The sequence below is a fragment of the Coregonus lavaretus genome (genome assembly GCF_964263955.1).
Source record: "Coregonus lavaretus genome assembly, chromosome: 9".
Taxonomy (NCBI): domain Eukaryota; kingdom Metazoa; phylum Chordata; class Actinopteri; order Salmoniformes; family Salmonidae; genus Coregonus; species Coregonus lavaretus.
The window spans coordinates 19,431,868-19,448,338 of NC_139996.1; the positions used below are offsets into that span (position 1 = coordinate 19,431,868).

A 16,471-nucleotide genomic window follows, 5' to 3' on the forward strand; every position below is an offset into this window, starting at 1 on the left:
CTCTTCCCATGGCAGACTGAAGAGGTGAATCCATCCTTATTGATGTCACTTGTTAAATCAACTTCAATCAGTATAGATGAAGGGAATGAGACTGGTTAAAGAATGATTTTTAAGCCTACAGTGAGGGAAAAAAGTATTTGATCTCCTGCTGATTTTGTACGTTTGCCCACTGACAAAGACATGATCAGTCTATAATTTTAATGGTAGGTTTATTTGAACAGTGAGAGACAGAATAACAACAGAAAAATGCATGTCAAAAATATTATAAATTGATTTGCATTTTCATAAGGGAAATAAGTATTTGACCCCTCTGCAAAACATGACTTAGAACTTGGTGGCAAAACCCTTGTTGGCAATCACAGAGGTCAGATGTTTCTTGTAGTTGGCCACCAGGTTTGCACACATCTCAGGAGGGATTTTGTTCCACTCCTCTTTGCAGATCTTCTCCAAGTCATTAAGTTTTCGAGGCTGACGTTTGGCAACTCGAACCTTCAGCTCCCTCCACAGATTTTCTATGGGATTAAGGTCTGGAGACTGGCTAGGCCACTCCAGGACCTTAATGTGCTTCTTCTTGAGCCACTCCTTTGTTGCCTTGGCCGTGTGTTTTGGGTCATTGTCATGCTGGAATACCCATCCACGACCCATTTTCAATGCCCTGGCTGAGGGAAGGAGGTTCTCACCCAAGATTTGACGGTACATGGCCCCGTCCATCGTCCCTTTGATGCGGTGAAGTTGTCCTGTCCCCTTAGCAGAAAAACACCCCCAAAGAATAATGTTTCCACCTCCATGTTTGATGGTGGGGATGGTGTTCTTGGGGTCATAGGCAGCATTCCTCCTCCTCCAAACACGGCGAGTTGAGTTGATGGCAAAGAGCTCGATTTTGGTCTCATCTGACCACAACACCTTCACCCAGTTCTCCTCTGAATCATTTAGATGTTCATTGGCAAACCTCAGATGGGCCTGTATATGTGCTTTCTTGAGCAGGGGGACCTTGCAGGCGCTGCAGGATTTCAGTCCTTCACGGCGTAGTGTGTTACCAATTGTTTTCTTGGTGACTATGGTCCCAGCTGCCTTGAGATCATTGACAAGATCCTCCCGTGTAGTTCTGGGCTGATTCCTCACCGTTCTCATGATCATTGCAACTCCACGAGGTGAGATCTTGCATGGCCGAGGGAGATTGACAGTTCTTTTGTGTTTCTTCCATTTGCGAATAATCGCACCAACTGTTGTCACCGTATCACCAAGCTGCTTGGCGATGGTCTTGTAGCCCATTCCAGCCTTGTGTAAGTCTACAATCTTGTCCCTGACATCCTTGGATAGCTCTTTGGTCTTGGCCATGGTGGAGAGTTTGGAATCTGATTGATTGATTGCTTCTGTGGACAGGTGTCTTTTATACAGGTAACAAACTGAGATTAGGAGCACTCCCTTTAAGAGTGTGCTCCTAATCTCAGCTCGTTACCTGTATAAAAGACACCTGGGAGCCAGAAATCTTTCTGATTGAGAGGGGGTCAAATACTTATTTCCCTCATTTAAAATGCAAATCAATTTATAACATTTTTGACATGCGTTTTTCTGGATTTTTTTGTTGTTATTCTGTCTCTCACTGTTCAAATCAACCTACCATTAAAAGTATAGACTGATAATGTCTTTGTCAGTTGGCAAACGTACAAAATCAGCAGGGGATCAAATACTTTTTTCCCTCACTGTATGTGTGTCATTCAGAGAGTGAATTGGCAAGACAAAATATTTAAGTACCTTTTGAATGGGGTCTGGTAGGTGGCAATGTTACCTCTAAGCTGCATGCATGCACAGGCTCGCAGTAGCACCAAGACTGCCGCACAGCTCCCCTGGACTGCTGGGCAGAGCACAGAAAAATTATCAGCCCATGGAGAGAAGCACGAAATTGAACTTCAACTTTCTAGAGTTTTCCCTGTTAGTTAACACTATCAATGTTTTCCTTTACTGGGGCAATTGTGATCAAATCAATGCCATATTAGCCACTTTCAATGCAACATACCGAAACAAAACGAACTATGCAAGAGATTTTGTTGTAGGCAGAACGCATTGGAGTAGGATTCTGTTGCTCAAGACTCAGCATGTACTCTACTCAGACCTGTGTGGCATAACCAATCAGAGCTGCAGTAGGCCTATATACAAATAGACCATTGCCATATATGGATCTGTGCAATTTACTTTGAACTGGACTGTGTTTACAGCTGTGGTTGAGTAGATGTGCTTATTTTGAGTTCAAAGCAAGAGCTGTATGTAGCCATTTGTGCACATTTCTGTTCATATCCTTTGCTAGTTAGTGAGTTATTAGCCCAGTTATAGATAATTTGTAGTCAGCAAAAGAGGAGTGATTGGTTCCTACAAGAGCACAAAACGTGTACATTCTAGACATCTTTGAAAAGCAAGTCAGGTAAAGAGATTAGAGCGAACATTGGTAGTAGGTGCCAGGCAGTGGAGGCTGCTGAGGGGAGGATGGCTCATAATAATGCCTGGAATGGAGCAACTGTAATGGCATCAAACCATTTGTTTGTTGTTTTTGATACCATTCCACCAATTCCGCTCCAGCCACTACCACGAGCCTGTCCTCCCCAATTAAGGTGCCAGGCGCACGGTTTGTGTGAAGAACTGCAACACTGCTGGGTTTTTCACGCTCAACAGTTTCCCGTGTGTATCAAGAATGGTCCACCACCCAAAGGACATCCAGCCAATTTGACAACTGTGGGAAGCATTGGGGCTCCCAAGTGGCACAGCGGTCTAAGGCACTGCATCTCAGTGCTTGAGGCGTCACTACAGACCCCCTGGTTCGATTCCAGGCTGTATCACAACCGGCTGTGATTGGGAGTCCCATGGCCCAGCGTCGTCCGGGTTTGGCTGGTGTAGGCCGTCATTGTAAATAAGAATTTGTTCTTAACTGACTTGCATAGTTTTAACTGACTTGCATAGTTAAATAAAGGTAAAATAAAAAAAGAATTGCAGTCAACATGGGATGCAACTCAATATTAGGAAGGTGTTACTAATATTTGGTATACTCTGTGTATATCGAATTCTGTATCATGCTTCATCTGAGCAGTAAGTTGGCCATTCTACTGCACTCTACTATCAGAAGATCTTAGTGTGGTCACACGTTGATTATCTCAGCCTGGTCATCACGGCCTGGGGTCCTTTGCCTTGCCATAATGTGTAATGGAGATATAATTAGCTTGCCCATATTCTGTTGGCTGGATGAACCGCTGGTTGATGTTGAACTTAGTTCCAGGACCAGGGTCGCATTAATTAAGTCATGCAATGGAAAGCATTTTAAAATTAGCGTTTCTTATTGGACGAGTACTAGTAGTCCCTCCCTGTTTAGGTCAGTTTTTTTCCATTTAGTTCCTAATGAATAGGGCCCTAGCTCTTTGAAATGCGCTGTCATGGCACTGGTAAAGCTCCACTGTTTCAACTGAGCAGAGTCATAGGCCTATTCATTCGGGCACACTGTAGAAAAGCGTTTTGCAACAGAAAAAATGAAAAAGTATGTTTCTTATTGGACAAGCTTTAGGCAGTCCCTCCCTGTTTGTCACATGAATGAAGCCCTGGGCTCTAGGGAACATTTATTAGCTAAACAGGCTGAGTAATGAGTAGGCTGTATCCTGTTTTGTTGTGTAGCACTTGATTTGAAATCCTATTGGACCCCATTGTTTCTACTTTAGATGGGACTTTGATATGGGAGCTGAGGGATAGGACATATGCACAGACACAGCCAGACAGTTGGGACTGAATGATCAAGAGCCATGGCAGCAATAGAAAATACCCAACTGACTCACTGCAGTTGGACTGCCAGCTTTGTCTAAACCAGAGGGACTGTGCCTTGCATTTCCCCCTTAGTAGGGTAGATGAATGGCTACGTCTGTGTAGTCCAGTGAAGACTTGTCTATGATGAATGTGATTATGACAGGCTAGTGCATGAAGATGCCAGGGGCCTGTTCAGGAGGGTGCAGAATGTTCAGATGGAAATAGATTGGGTAGAACAATCCTGTCATTGTCTGTCTAATCGTTGTAAGCTCTATGCTATCTGCATTGCAACGTTCTGAATGTTCCACATCACTGAATACACCCCTACTGTTTGAGTCAGAGCCTTAGCTCTATGGATGTGTTAAAATCTGGAGTCAGATGAGGATATGAATATCACAGAGGAAGAGCGATACAAAAGTTAGTGTGCTAGAAGTAATTTGCGGAAACGAGAACACTCCAGGCTTTTGCTTGGTGATGATAAGCTATTTGTAAATATTGTTCCATTGTAGGTCAAGAGCATGGAACTGCATTGGATACAAGAATCTGCTGGTTATTTCTGTAGCAATGCAGACTAGCAGAGAACACACACACCAAGGATGAAACCGACCACAAGGATAAGCTCCAGTCAACACATTAAGAGGAGGCCTCACACTGGGCTTCCTTCCCCATACCGGGTGGAACTTTACATGTTGACTCACAGTTTTGTTTTTGTCTCAGTCTGGCATCAGCTAGCCTGGTCCCAGATCTGTTTGTGCTGTCATGCCAAATCCTATGTTCATTGGTGTGGCAATGATCACCATAGGAGTTGGCAAGAAAGCACAAACAGATCTGGGACCAGGCTAGCATAAGCTGAAATGTGATGATATAATAAGTACTTGTTTCACATAAAAGTTAGAAGTGAAGAACCAAGGCACATTCTCTGCCAAGTGCCAACAGAATCATGTTGAGGTGATACAGTTTTGAAGCTTCTGTAAGAATGTAATAAAAACAGTGACATATTATATCCCGCTGTGTTAGTGTGTTAGTTGAGTGTGGATGGACAGTATGTTATGTGGAGTTCACCAGTCTTCTGGACTATTCTCTAAAGATACTGTAGTTTTATTGTAGCTGTAAAACTTTAAGCAGAACAATTGCTGTGGCAGACTCGTTGACTATACATTGACATTGACTATAAAATCCAGGCATGCAGTGTGGAGACAAGGCGGTTCGATGTCAACCCATCAACATTTAGGACTAATCAGCCACACACAGAAGCCAAGCGCATTTCCTGTGGCCCCACCATGTCCTTTACACAACTCACTGTTTCTTTTTCAACTAGACCAGGGCCTGTATTCACTAAGGGAAATTCCACAGAAACAGAATGATGCTGAGATTTATCACTTTAAAATGTATGTCAAACAATGATTGCAAACTTAATCAAACCAAACAACTCTATACACAATGACTACTTTTTGTTATTAAAGTTGTATTTATTTTTTCATTTCTTCCACAAACAAACAAATAAAAAATTAAAACATTGTACAGCATAAAAACATTGAGCATGACATCCAGACATATCCTCCAACAGCATACATAAACAGTCAAATAGTATCTTACAAGCTACAAAACAGAAGTACATGGGTTCACAAGCATAAATAATCACCTCCCAGTCTTAGAAACATGACAAATTAAAACGCTTCCAGCTTCTAGAATTGTCGTTTCTACCAGTGAACCTAGCAAGCATTTGTTCATAAGATGCTACTTCCAACATTGATTATATCCACTGTTCTAGAGTAGGAGTGACATTACCCTTCCAAATTCTAAGGATTACTCTAGCTGCTGTGACGATACCAACAGTGATCAGTGCAAATTCCTCATTTGTTACATTAGGTAACTCTGTTCTATCGCCCAAGAGACATATTATCGGTGAAACTGGAATTGTTAACCCCAACCATTCCTCCAGATATTTCAAAACATCCTTCCAGAAAGATGGCACTAATGTACATTTCCATATTGCGTGTAAAAAATGTCCCAGTGTCTTTTTGGCATTTCCAACACAGAGAATTGTTGGTCAGCCCCATCTTATGAAGCCTTGTTGGGGTCCAATAAAACCTATGTAGTATCTTATATTGAGTAAGCTTTCCTTATGTTCCTCCCTGAGCTGGACAAGATCTTCAACCAGGTATTCTCTCAATTTCACACTTAAGGTCAATTTGCCATATTGTTCTGAGGTTTTTACATTCTTTACTCTGCAGATGACTAAATATTGAATAAGAAATTGCTGCTTTATATTTGGGTCATTCCAAATACTCAGCTATTGGGTTCTTTCCTGGATTTTGTTGATAGCCGGTTAACAAACATTCTCTCAATTATAAATATTTCCAGAAATGTCCCTTGTCTCCTACATCATATTTTTGTACCAAATATGAGTATGACATTAAAACATTTTCATTGTACATATCACCTATAGTATGAATTTATTTCATTAGCCACTGTTTCCAGTACACAGACTTCTTTCCTATCCGTAGCCTAGGATTGGCCAACAATGAGGAGTATCCTTGTGTTAGATGTGTACTGTTCTCCACACCTCTTTTGAGTGTAACAAAATTGGGTTGGGAGTTTCAACAGACCTCTCCTATGTAAGACTATGTGACAGAGTATCAACAGGGGTGAAAGGATAACTTAGTTCCCGTTCTATTGTTATCCAATCCAAGCTAGCATCCCTTTTGCCCCAATGGTTTGCCAATTTAGCAATTTCAAATGATAAATTGTACAATTTAACATCTGGTAAAGCCAAGCCTCCTACATCCCTTGGTGAGCACATCTTCTTCATATTAATCTGGGGTTTGTTCCTATCCCAGAAAAAGTATTTTGTTAATTTGTCATATTGTTTAAAATACCGGTCTGGAATATTCATAGGTAACATTGCAGAGACATAATTAAATTGTGGGACCACAACCATTTTAATCACATTGATCTTTCCACATAAAGAAAGTTGTATCTTTTCCCATTTTTTCTAAATTCATCTTAATCATGACTAGTAGTGGCTCAAAATGTAGTCCCATCACTTCCTCCAAATCTGAGCTCAACTTAATCCCCAAATATTTCATCCCAGTAGGAACCCATTTGAAATTAAATGGGGTAACTGTTCCAGAGTAACATATGGCATTTAATTGGCATTGCTTCTGACTTATTCCAATTAATTTTGTAGCCTGACATACTAGAATATGATTCAATACAAGTAAGCAATCGTGGTACAGACTGAAGAGGATCAGAGACCAGCAGTAGAATATCATCTGCATACGTAAGCAGCTTGTGTTCTTTTCCTCCTCCTTGTACACTCCTAATTTCTGGATCTGTTCTTATCATTGTCGCAAGATGCTCTAAAACTATGGTAAACAGGAGAGGGGAGACCGAGCAACCCTGCCTTGTGCCTCTAGAAAGACTAAAAAAAAGGAGACATAATTCCATTTGTAAGTACTGTTGCTTTAGGATTGGAATAGAGGACCCATATCCATTTACAAAAGTCAGGTCCAAAACCAAATTTTTCTAGGGTTCTTAAGAGAAAAGCCCACTCTACCCTATCAAATGCCTTTTCAGCATCTAAGGAGGCCGCAGCGGTAGGAACTATATTTGAGCAGTTTAACCACATGAGATGTACAGTGAGGGGGAAAAAAGTATTTGATCCCCTGCTGATTTTGTACGTTTGCCCACTGACAAAGAAATTATCAGTCTATAATTTTAATGGTGGGTTTATTTGAACAGTGAGAGACAGAATAAAAACAAAAAAATCCAGAAAAACGCATGTCAAAAATGTTATAAATTGATTTGCATTTTAATAAGGGAAATAAGTATTTGACCCCTCTGCAAAACATGACTTAGTACTTGGTGGCAAAACCCTTGTTGGCAATCACAGAGGTCAGACGTTTCTTGCCACCAGGTTTGCACATATCTTAGGAGGGATTTTGTCCCACTCCTCTTTGCAGATCTTCTCCATGTCATTAAGGTTTCGAGGCTGACGTTTGGCAACTCGAACCTTCAGCTCCCTCCACAGATTTTCTATGGGATTAAGGTCTGGAGACTGGCTAGGCCACTCCAGGACCTTAACGTGCTTCTTCTTGAGCCACTCCTTTGTTGCCTTGTGTTTTGGGTCATTGTCATGCTGGAATACCCATCCACGACTCATTTTCAATGCCCTGGCTGAGGGAAGGGGGTTCTCACCAAAGATTTGACGGTACAGGGCCCCGTCCATCGTCCCTTTGATGCAGTGAAGTTGTCCTGTCCCCTTAGTAGAAAAACACCCCCAAAGCATAATGTTTCCACCTCCATGTTTGATGGTGGGGATGGTGTTCTTGGGGTCATAGGCAGCATTCCTCCTCCTCCAAAAACGGCGAGTTGAGTTGATGCCAAAGAGCTCCATTTTGGTCTCATCTGACCACAACACTTTCACCCAGTTCTCCTCTGCCAATGAACATCTGAATTATTCAAACTTCAGACGGGCCTGTATATGTGCTTTCTTGAGTAGGGGGACCTTGCAGGCGCTGCAGGATTTCAGTCCTTCACGGCGTAGTGTGTTACCAATTGTTTTCTTGGTGACTATGGTCCCAGCTGCCTTGAGATCATTGACAAGATCCTCCTGTGTAGTTCTGGGCTGATTCCTCACCGTTCTCATGATCATTGCAACTCCACGAGGTGAGATCTTGCATGGAGCCCCAGGCCGAGGGAGATTGACAGTTATTTTGTGTTTCTTCCATTTGCGAATAATCGCACCAACTGTTGTTACCTTCTCACCAAGCTGCTTGGCGATGGTCTTGTAGCCCATTCCAGCCTTGTGTAGGTCTACAATCTTGTCCCTGACATCCTTGGAGAGCTCTTTGGTCTTGGCCATGGTGGAGAGTTTGGAATCTGATTGATTGATTGCTTCTGTGGACAGGTGTCTTTTATACAGGTAACAAGCTGAGATTAGGAGCACTCCCTTTAAGAGTGTGCTCCTAATCTCAGCTCGTTACCTGTATAAAAGACACCTGGAGCCAGAAATCTTTCTGATTGAGAGGGGGTCAAATACTTATTTCCCTCATTAAAATGCGAATAAATTTATAACATTTTTGACATGCGTTTTTCTGGATTATTTTGTTGTTATTCTGTCTCTCACTGTTCAAATAAACCTACCATTCAAATTATAGACTGATCATTTCTTTGTCAGTGGGCAAACGTATAAAATCAGCAGGGGATCAAATACTGTTTTCCCTCACTGTAAGAGCCTCCTCATATTATCTGTTGAGGTCCTGTTCTTAATAAATCCTACTTGGTCACTATGTATGATTTTAGGTAGTGCCTTCTCTAAGCGTATCGCAAGGGTCTTAGTAAGAATCTGACAATCCACATTAAGGAGGCTGATAGGTCTAAAATTCCCAGGTTTTAGTTGTCTTGCTAGTAGCCTGCCTGTCTTCTCACCTCCCTCATAAAAACGGTTTCTAAGTCTAAACAGTGCATATTCTGCCTTTTTGTTATACATTTTGTGCAACTGAAATTTCAATTTGCAGGCAGTTTGAAATGGGCTATCTATGAAATGTCTTTCCAAATCCCTTTCCAAGACACATCTCAGTTTCTAATCTTTTTACTGCTTCAGCCCCTTCTCTCTTCTTTTTGGATGCATGTGATATTGTTTTCCCTCTAATATATGCTTAGAGGTTTCCCATACTGTGGAAACCTTTTCAGTTGAGCCTATGTTGATCTCAAAAAAGGATCTAAGATCATCTGCTAGTGACTGGCTAAATATCTCATCTTGTAATAGCATGTTGTTGAGTCTAAATCTACCCTTCCTCACATTGTCAGAGTTTATATCAACATATAACTCTACTATAGCGTGATCTCTGAGGGCAATGGGACCAATCTTGCAATCAATCACATGAATAACCATGCAATTAGATATCAATAAGAAATCTATTCTGGAGTGTGTCTTATGACAGTGGGAGAAAAAGTATTTTCTCTATCATTAGGATGGACTAATCTCCAGATGTCTGTAAGGCCCATATCTTCTGCTAGCATATGTATTGCAAGTCTATCCATTGGCGTGGAGTTACCTGTAAATGTACTTCTATCAATCATATTGTCCATCACTTGGTTAAAGTCTCCAGCAAGGACAATCTGCCCGTCCATATTACCCAGTATAACTTTGACCTCATTAAAAAAATCAGTTGTTGGGAGCATATATGTTGCATAACACTACCTTAATCCCATTTATAAGAGCCTCAATGCAGATAAGCCTGTCAAACTCATCAGAGTGTTGCTTCAACATTACAAAATTTAAGTATTTTGCTTATCAGAATAATCAACCCATTTTGTTTGGAATTAAATGAGCTATGATAAACTTCTGCAACCCAGCCTCCTCTAAATTTCAGTGCCACTGTATCTGTTAAATGTGATTCCTGTATGAACACAATATCCGCCTGTTTTGATTTTAAATATGTGAAAATCTTTTTCTTCTTCACTTGGTTACCACAACCATTAATATTCCAAGAGATTATGTTTACATAACCATTAGCCATTTCTGCGCTGAGTAGTTATAGCCTGTGAGCGTGAAGTGAAGATAACCTGCAGTCTCAACTTAAAATTCCTTATAGTCCGTGAGGCGCCTGAAAGCCTAAGCTAAATTAGCAACACTCCCCAGAGTCCCGCAAACACAGGCTACCTTCATTTTGTATAGTAAACAGCAAACAATTCAACTTGTATTTTACCTTGTCTCATCTTCTTTATCTAGGCTAAACACCTTGCTCTAGCAAGAAGCTCTCTGCCTCCAAGTTGTCCTTGAAAATCATTTTATTTCCCTTCCAAGTAAAGAGCAGGGTCACTGGGAATGACAGTGTGTGCCTGATGTTCTTCTCGTGTAGTTGTTTCTTCGCCGTTGCAAACTTCTTCCTCTTCATTGCCAGTTCCTTGGAAAGGTCTGGGAAAAAAGACAGCCGGCGGCCTTCCCACTGAATGCCACCCTTTTCTTTCACCGCTTTAAGTACCTTGTCCCGGGCTGTAGATTGTAGGAAGTGGATGAGAACCTATTCTCATCAGGCATGGTTAAACTGCAAAGGGTTCGTTCAATTTCGAATTAGTGCCTGTCATCAAATCCTTCTGCATTGATGTTCTGCATACACGAGATTAGTCCACCGCCAGCCTCACTCCCCTCTTTCAGATTAACCGATCTCACCGTATTTCTTCTACTTCTGTTCTCAAGTTCTTCGACACGATTCCACAATATATCCAGCTTTTTCGTGTGATACTCATGACCCTTCTCCAGACAGGAGATGGCATCCTCCATTGTCGAAATCCATCCCTCTGTCCCCTCCATCCTCTTGTATCGCATCAACTTTTTCCTTTAGACATTCCAATAACGCCACTTTAGCAAGATGTTTCAAAATGTAAATGATCTTTATATTAAACTGTACTTCAAGTCAATATATGAAGACAAAAATGAAAGTGTATGCCGTTGTTAGGAGCTCTCTAAAGTGCTGCCATCTTTTTCGGCGGTCCCATATCTCAGACTGGCCAATAAAAATAAAAGATTAAGATGGCCAGTCTGAGATATGGCTTTTTCTTTGCAACTCTACCTAGAAGGTCAGTATCCCGTAGTCACCTCTTCACTGTTGACATTGAGACTGGTGTTTTGCAGGTACTATTTAATGAAGCTGCCAGTTGAGGACCTGTGAGGCGTCTGTTTCTCAAACTAGACACTCTAATGTATTTGTCCTCTTGCTCAGTTGTGCACCGGGGCCTCCCACTCCTCTTTCTATTCTGGTTCGAGCCAGTTTGCGCTGTTCTGTGAAGGGAGTAGTACACAGCGTTGTACGAGATCTTCAGTTTCTTGGCAATTTCTCGCATGGAATAGCCTTCATTTCTCAGAACAAGAATAGACTGACGAATTTCAGAAGAAAGTTATTTGTTTCTGGCCATTTTGATCCTGTACTCGAACCCACAATTGCTGATGCTCCAGATACTCAACTAGTCTCAATAAGGCCAGTTTTATTGCTTCTTTAATCAGCACAACAGTTTTCAGCTGTGCTAACATAATTGCAAAAGGGTTTTCTAATTATCAATTAGCCTTTTAAAATGATAAACTTGGATTAGCAAACACAACGTGCCATTGGAACACAGGACTGATGGCTGCTGATAATGGGCCTCTGTACGCCTATGTAGATATTCTATAAAAAATCAGCCATTTCCAGCTACAATAGCCATTTGCAACATTAACAATGTCTACACTGTATTTCGGATCAATTTGATGTTATTTTAATGGACAAAAAAAATGCTTTTCTTTCAAAAACAAGGACATTTCTTTGTGACCCCAAACTTTTGAACGTGTGTGTGTGTGTGTGCAGTGCTATGAAAAAGTATTTGCCCCGTTTCAAATTTTCTCTACTTTTGCATATTTGTGATACTGAATGTTATCAGATCTTCAACCAAAACTTAATATTAGATAAAGGGAACATAAGTGAACAAATAACACAACAATTACATATTTATTTCATAAACTAAGTTATGCAACACCCAATTCCCCTGTGTGAAAAAGTAATTGCCCCCTTACACTCAATTACTGGTTGTGCCACCTTTAGCTGCAATGACTCTAACCAAATGCTTCCTGTAGTTGTTGATCAGTCTCTCACGTCACTGTGGAGGAATGTTGGCCCACTCTTCCATGCAGAACTGCTTTAACTCAGTGAGGTGTGGGTTTTCAAGCATGAACTGCTCGTTTCAAGTCCTGCCACAACATCTCAATTGGGATTAGGTCTGGACTTTGACTAGGCCATTCAAAAAATGTCCAATTTGTTGCTTTTTAGCAATTTTCATGTAGACTTGATTGTGTGTTTTGGATCATTGTCTTGCTGCATGACCCAGCTGCGCTTCAGCTTCAGCTCACAGACGGATGGTCTGACCTGCTCTGTGTCAGAGAATTCTACAGGAGAATAATTCATGGTTCCTTCCTTCTATTAAGGCAAGTCGTCCAGGTCCTGAGGCAGCAAAGCATCCCCAAACCACCACACCACCACCACCATGCTTGACCTTTGGTATGACGTTCTTACTGTGGAATGCAGAGTTTGGTTTTCGCCAGGCATTACTGGAACCATGTCGTCCAAAAAGTTATACTTTTGAATCATCTGTCCATAGAACGTTCTTCCAAGAGTCTTGATGATCATCCAGGTGCTTTTTGGGAAACTTGAGTCCCATTATGCCTGGCGAAAACCAAACTCTGCATTCCACAGTAAGAACATCATACCAAAGGTCAAGCGTGGTGGTGGTGTGATGGTTTGGGGATGCTTTGCTGCCTCAGGACCTGGATGACTTGCCTTAATAGAAGGAACCATGAATTATGCTCTGTATCAGAGAATTCTACAGGAGAATGTCAGACCATCCGTCTGTGAGCTGAAGCTGAAGTGCAGCTGGGTCATGCAGCAAGACAATGATCCAAAACACACAATCAAGTCTACGTGAAAATTGCTAAAAAGCAACAAATTGGAAGTTTTGGAATGGCCTAGTCAAAGTCCAGACCTAATCCCAATTGAGATGTTGTGGCAGGACTTGAAACGAGCAGTTCATGCTTGAAAACCCACACGTCACAGAGTTAAAGCAGTTCTGCATGGAAGAGTGGGCCAAAATTCCTCCACAGCAACGTGAGAGACTGATCAACAACTACAGGAAGCATTTGGTTGGAGTCATTGCAGCTAAAGGTGGCACAACCAGTTATTGAGTGTAAGGGGGCAATTACTTTTTCAAACAGGGGAATTGGGTGTTGCATAACTTTGTTTATGAAATAAATATGTAATTGTTGTGTTATTTGTTCACTTATGTTCCCTTTATCTAATATTAGGTTTTGGTTGAAGATCTGATAACATTCAGTATCACAAATATGCAAAAGTAGAGAAAATTAGAAAGGGGGCAAATACTTTTTCATTGCACCGTATGTATGTGTGTGTGTGTGTGTGTGTGTGTGTATATATATATATACAGTGGGGAAAAAAAGTATTTAGTCAGCCACCAATTGTGCAAGTTCTCCCACTTAAAAAGATGAGAGAGGCCTGTAATTTTCATCATAGGTACACGTCAACTATGACAGACAAATTGAGAGAAAAAAATCCAGAAAATCACATTGTAGGATTTTTTATGAATTTATTTGCAAATTATGGTGGAAAATAAGTATTCGGTCACCTACAAACAAGCAAGATTTCTGGCTCTCACAGACCTGTAACTTCTTCTTTAAGAGGCTCCTCTGTCCTCCACTCGTTACCTGTATTAATGGCACCTGTTTGAACTTGTTATCAGTATAAAAGACACCTGTCCACAACCTCAAACAGTCACACTCCAAACTCCACTATGGCCAAGACCAAAGAGCTGTCAAAGGACACCAGAAACAAAATTGTAGACCTGCACCAGGCTGGGAAGACTGAATCTGCAATAGGTAAGCAGCTTGGTTTGAAGAAATCAACTGTGGGAGCAATTATTAGGAAATGGAAGACATACAAGACCACTGATAATCTCCCTCGATCTGGGGCTCCACGCAAGATCTCACCCTGTGGGGTCAAAATGATCACAAGAACGGTGAGCAAAAATCACAGAACCACACGGGGGGACCTAGTGAATGACCTGCAGAGAGCTGGGACCAAAGTAACAAAGCCTACCATCAGTAACACACTACGCCGCCAGGGACTCAAATCCAGCAGTGCAAGACGTATCCCCCTGCTTAAGCCAGTACATGTCCAGGCCCGTCTGAAGTTTGCTAGAGTGCATTTGGATGATCCAGAAGAGGATTGGGAGAATGTCCTATGGTCAGATGAAACCAAAATATAACTTTTTGGTAAAAACTCAACTCGTCGTGTTTGGAGGACAAAGAATGCTGAGTTGCATCCAAAGAACACCATACCTACTGTGAAGCATGGGGGTGGAAACATCATGCTTTGGGGCTGTTTTTCTGCAAAGGGACCAGGACGACTGATCCGTGTAAAGGAAAGAATGAATGGGGCCATGTATCGTGAGATTTTGAGTGAAAACCTCCTTCCATCAGCAAGGGCATTGAAGATGAAACGTGGCTGGGTCTTTCAGCATGACAATGATCCCAAACACACCGCCGGGGCAACGAAGGAGTGGCTTCATAAGAAGCATTTCAAGGTCCTGGAGTGGCCTAGCCAGTCTCCAGATCTCAACACCATAGAAAATCTTTGGAGGGAGTTGAAAGTCTGTGTTGCCCAGCGACAGCCCCAAAACATCACTGCTCTAGAGGAGATCTGCATGGAGGAATGGGCCAAAATACCAGCAACAGTGTGTGAAAACCTTGTGAAGACTTACAGAAAACGTTTGACCTGTGTCATTGCCAACAAAGCGTATATAACAAAGTATTGAGAAACTTTTGTTATTGACCAAATACTTATTTTCCACCATAATTTGCAAATAAATTCATTAAAAATCCTACAATGTGATTTTCTTGATTTTTTTTCTCATTTTGTCTGTCATAGTTGACATGTACCTATGATGAAAATTACAGGACTCTCTCATCTTTTTAAGTGGGAGAACTTGCACAATTAGTGGCTGACTAAATACTTTTTTCCCCCACTGTATATATATATATATATAATTGTAGGAAAGATGTGTGTTATGTTCTCTCCCGTATGAACTGTAGAAATTATGTGGGTTATGTTGTCTCCCCAGGCTTGTTGATGACAGGTGTGTGGTGCAACCCGATGCAGGAGACCTGGCCAATCCGCCCAAAAAGTTCAGAGGTGAGTGGGAGGAGTCGATGACCAGCTTCCCAATCACAAAGGCCCAATTCCTAACTAAATAAGAGTTGTTTGAATTAATTTACTCACTGCTTCTCTGAACGATGGCTGTGAGGGGCAGTCTCTAGTAATGCAGTGTGCCAAGGTTACTGCAGACACACACACACACACACACACACACACACTGAGCAGGCCATTAAGGCCCCCATGTTGTTTTAACAGTTTGGTTTTCACAGGAGGTTGTGTTTAACTGACTTTATAGACTCTCAGTGAATTAACAGCCATTAACCACAAACATGCTATTTACCCCTAACCAGTCACCTAGACTCAATTGACAGTTAGTGTCACTTTGCCGTTGAAATGAGTATGTATTAGTAAGCCTTTTGTGAATTAACACTTGGACTTGACTTTTCCTTCCCCCCTTACTAGTTCTGACTTTGCTGATAGCTACTTTATTGAGGAAAATGTACTTACTATGACTGAGATATATGGTCGCCCCACCTAGCTATCGTAAGATTAATGCACTAACTGTAAGTCGATCTGGATAAATGACTAAAATTTAGAAAAATTTTCTGGAAGAAAAAGTGTTTGATTCATGTTTGTATTCCTCTCTCTAACACACCTCCCTTCCGGTTTCTGTTTCATTATATCTTTCTACATCGTTTTCTCCCCATTTCTTTCTTCCTCTCCATATCTCTCTTTGTCTCTCTCTCCAGACTGCCTGTTCAAGGTGTGTCCGATGAACAGGTACTCGGCTCAGAAGCAGTTCTGGAAGGCCAAACAGGGCAAACAAGGCAACAACGACACACAAGAAGACCTATTCAAGAAGTTACAGGTATGACCTGTCTCCAAGACCTAGTGTTCTTCATTCACAGTCCTGGGCAAGGCAACCACAGGATGTGGAGGATTTTGATCCATCCCACACTAACACAACTGATTCACCTAATCAAGGGCTT

At 41.5% G+C, this 16,471-nt stretch overlaps 1 protein-coding gene across 1 annotated transcript in view; it reads left to right on the forward strand.

The window, feature by feature from the left end:
* Nucleotides 1-16,471, forward strand: part of LOC311135168 (inositol 1,4,5-trisphosphate-gated calcium channel ITPR2-like) — a 148,623-nt gene that overhangs the window by 9,623 nt on the left and 122,529 nt on the right. The window contains exons 2-3 of the mRNA XM_084169086.1: nt 15,448-15,518; nt 16,232-16,350. Coding sequence (XP_084025212.1) covers nt 15,448-15,518; nt 16,232-16,350 — 190 coding nt within the window. The remainder of the gene's footprint in view (nt 1-15,447; nt 15,519-16,231; nt 16,351-16,471) is intronic.